Source organism: Geospiza fortis, unplaced genomic scaffold (genome assembly GCF_000277835.1).
Source record: "Geospiza fortis unplaced genomic scaffold, GeoFor_1.0 scaffold80, whole genome shotgun sequence".
NCBI classification, from domain to species: Eukaryota; Metazoa; Chordata; class Aves; order Passeriformes; family Thraupidae; genus Geospiza; species Geospiza fortis.
Genome location: NW_005054551.1, coordinates 462,208 through 463,337, shown reverse-complemented (window position 1 = coordinate 463,337; position 1,130 = coordinate 462,208). Strand labels below are relative to the sequence as shown.

The 1,130-nt window shown below is 62.0% G+C and overlaps 1 protein-coding gene across 1 annotated transcript in view; it reads right to left on the bottom strand.

Annotated features, from left to right (window-relative positions):
- LOC106632026 (la-related protein 6-like) overlaps positions 1-1,130 on the bottom strand; it is a 2,424-nt gene that overhangs the window by 592 nt on the left and 702 nt on the right. The window contains exons 2-3 of the mRNA XM_014310582.1: positions 987-1,124; positions 1-211 (exon numbers count right to left, since the gene is read on the bottom strand). Of these exons, the coding sequence (XP_014166057.1) occupies positions 1-211; positions 987-1,124 (349 nt within the window). The remainder of the gene's footprint in view (positions 212-986; positions 1,125-1,130) is intronic.

Sequence of the window (1,130 nt, the reverse complement as noted above, 5' to 3'; positions counted from 1 at the left end):
TGGTGTCCAGGAATGTTTTCTGCAGGGGCAGGTCCTGCTCGCGCGGCTGCAGCTCCCAGGCCAGCAGCAGCTTGCTGGTGGGGACGCTCAGCAGGTGCTCGGGGATGGGGAGGCGCCGCCGCACTTTGGTGCCCTCCTTGTTCACCTCCAGCAGCGCCGAGAACTTGAGGGCGTAGAGGGTGAGGCGCCAGTCCCGGGTCAGGTATTTCACCTGGGCACACAGGGGGTGGAGTCCCCATCACCCTGCATCCCCCACAGGGGCAGGGAGCACCCTAAATCCCCCTCCAGGCAGGCTGGGACCCCATCTGTCACAATGTCCCCGTTCTGCTGACAGCCCCAGCGTCCCCCAGGCCCTGGCAAGGAGCCACAGCTCCCCCCGAAGCCACCACCAGCACTCCCCTGGGTGTTTTTTGGTTAAGGGATGATCACTTCCAAAGCAGTGCATGGACAGAAGAGGTGAATCCAACCCTGGGGATGATTTGAGGAGCTTTCCCTGCTCTCCTGGGCGCAGAGGGGGTGGAATCCCCATCACCCTGCATCCCCCACAGAGGCAGGGAGCACCCTAAATCCCCCTCCTGGCAGGCTGGGACCCCATCCAACATCCCCCAGGGCAATATTCTGTGTGAGCAGAACGGCAGAGACATCAGGGGACAGCCCCAGCCTTGCCCTGGGCATGGGCAACAGCCCCAGCCCGTGCCCACCAGCTTTGCCCAGAGCACAGGGAGCATCCTGTGCTCCTGTGTGAGCAGCTCTGGGACCTGCAGTGTCCCCCAGGCTCTGGCAAGGAGCCACAATTTCCCCCTAAGCCACCACCAGCACTCCCCTGGGTGTTTTTTGGTTAAGGGATGATCACTTCCAAAGCAGTGCATGGGTAGAAGAGGTGAATCCAGCCCTGGGGGTGATTTCAGGAGCTTTCCCTGCTCCCCTGGGCACTGAAGGCAGCCCCAGGACACACCCACACCCCACAGGAGGCAGCCTGCACCCACCTTCTTGAAGGATGTCAGCAGTTTGATGCTGACAAAGCCCATCTTGTTCTTCTGCACGTGCTTGAGCAGGAAGGCGTCCCTGGCCAGGTTCTCATCGGACAGGTAGAACTCCACCTGCGCCACGATCCTGCGCAGCAGCTGCGG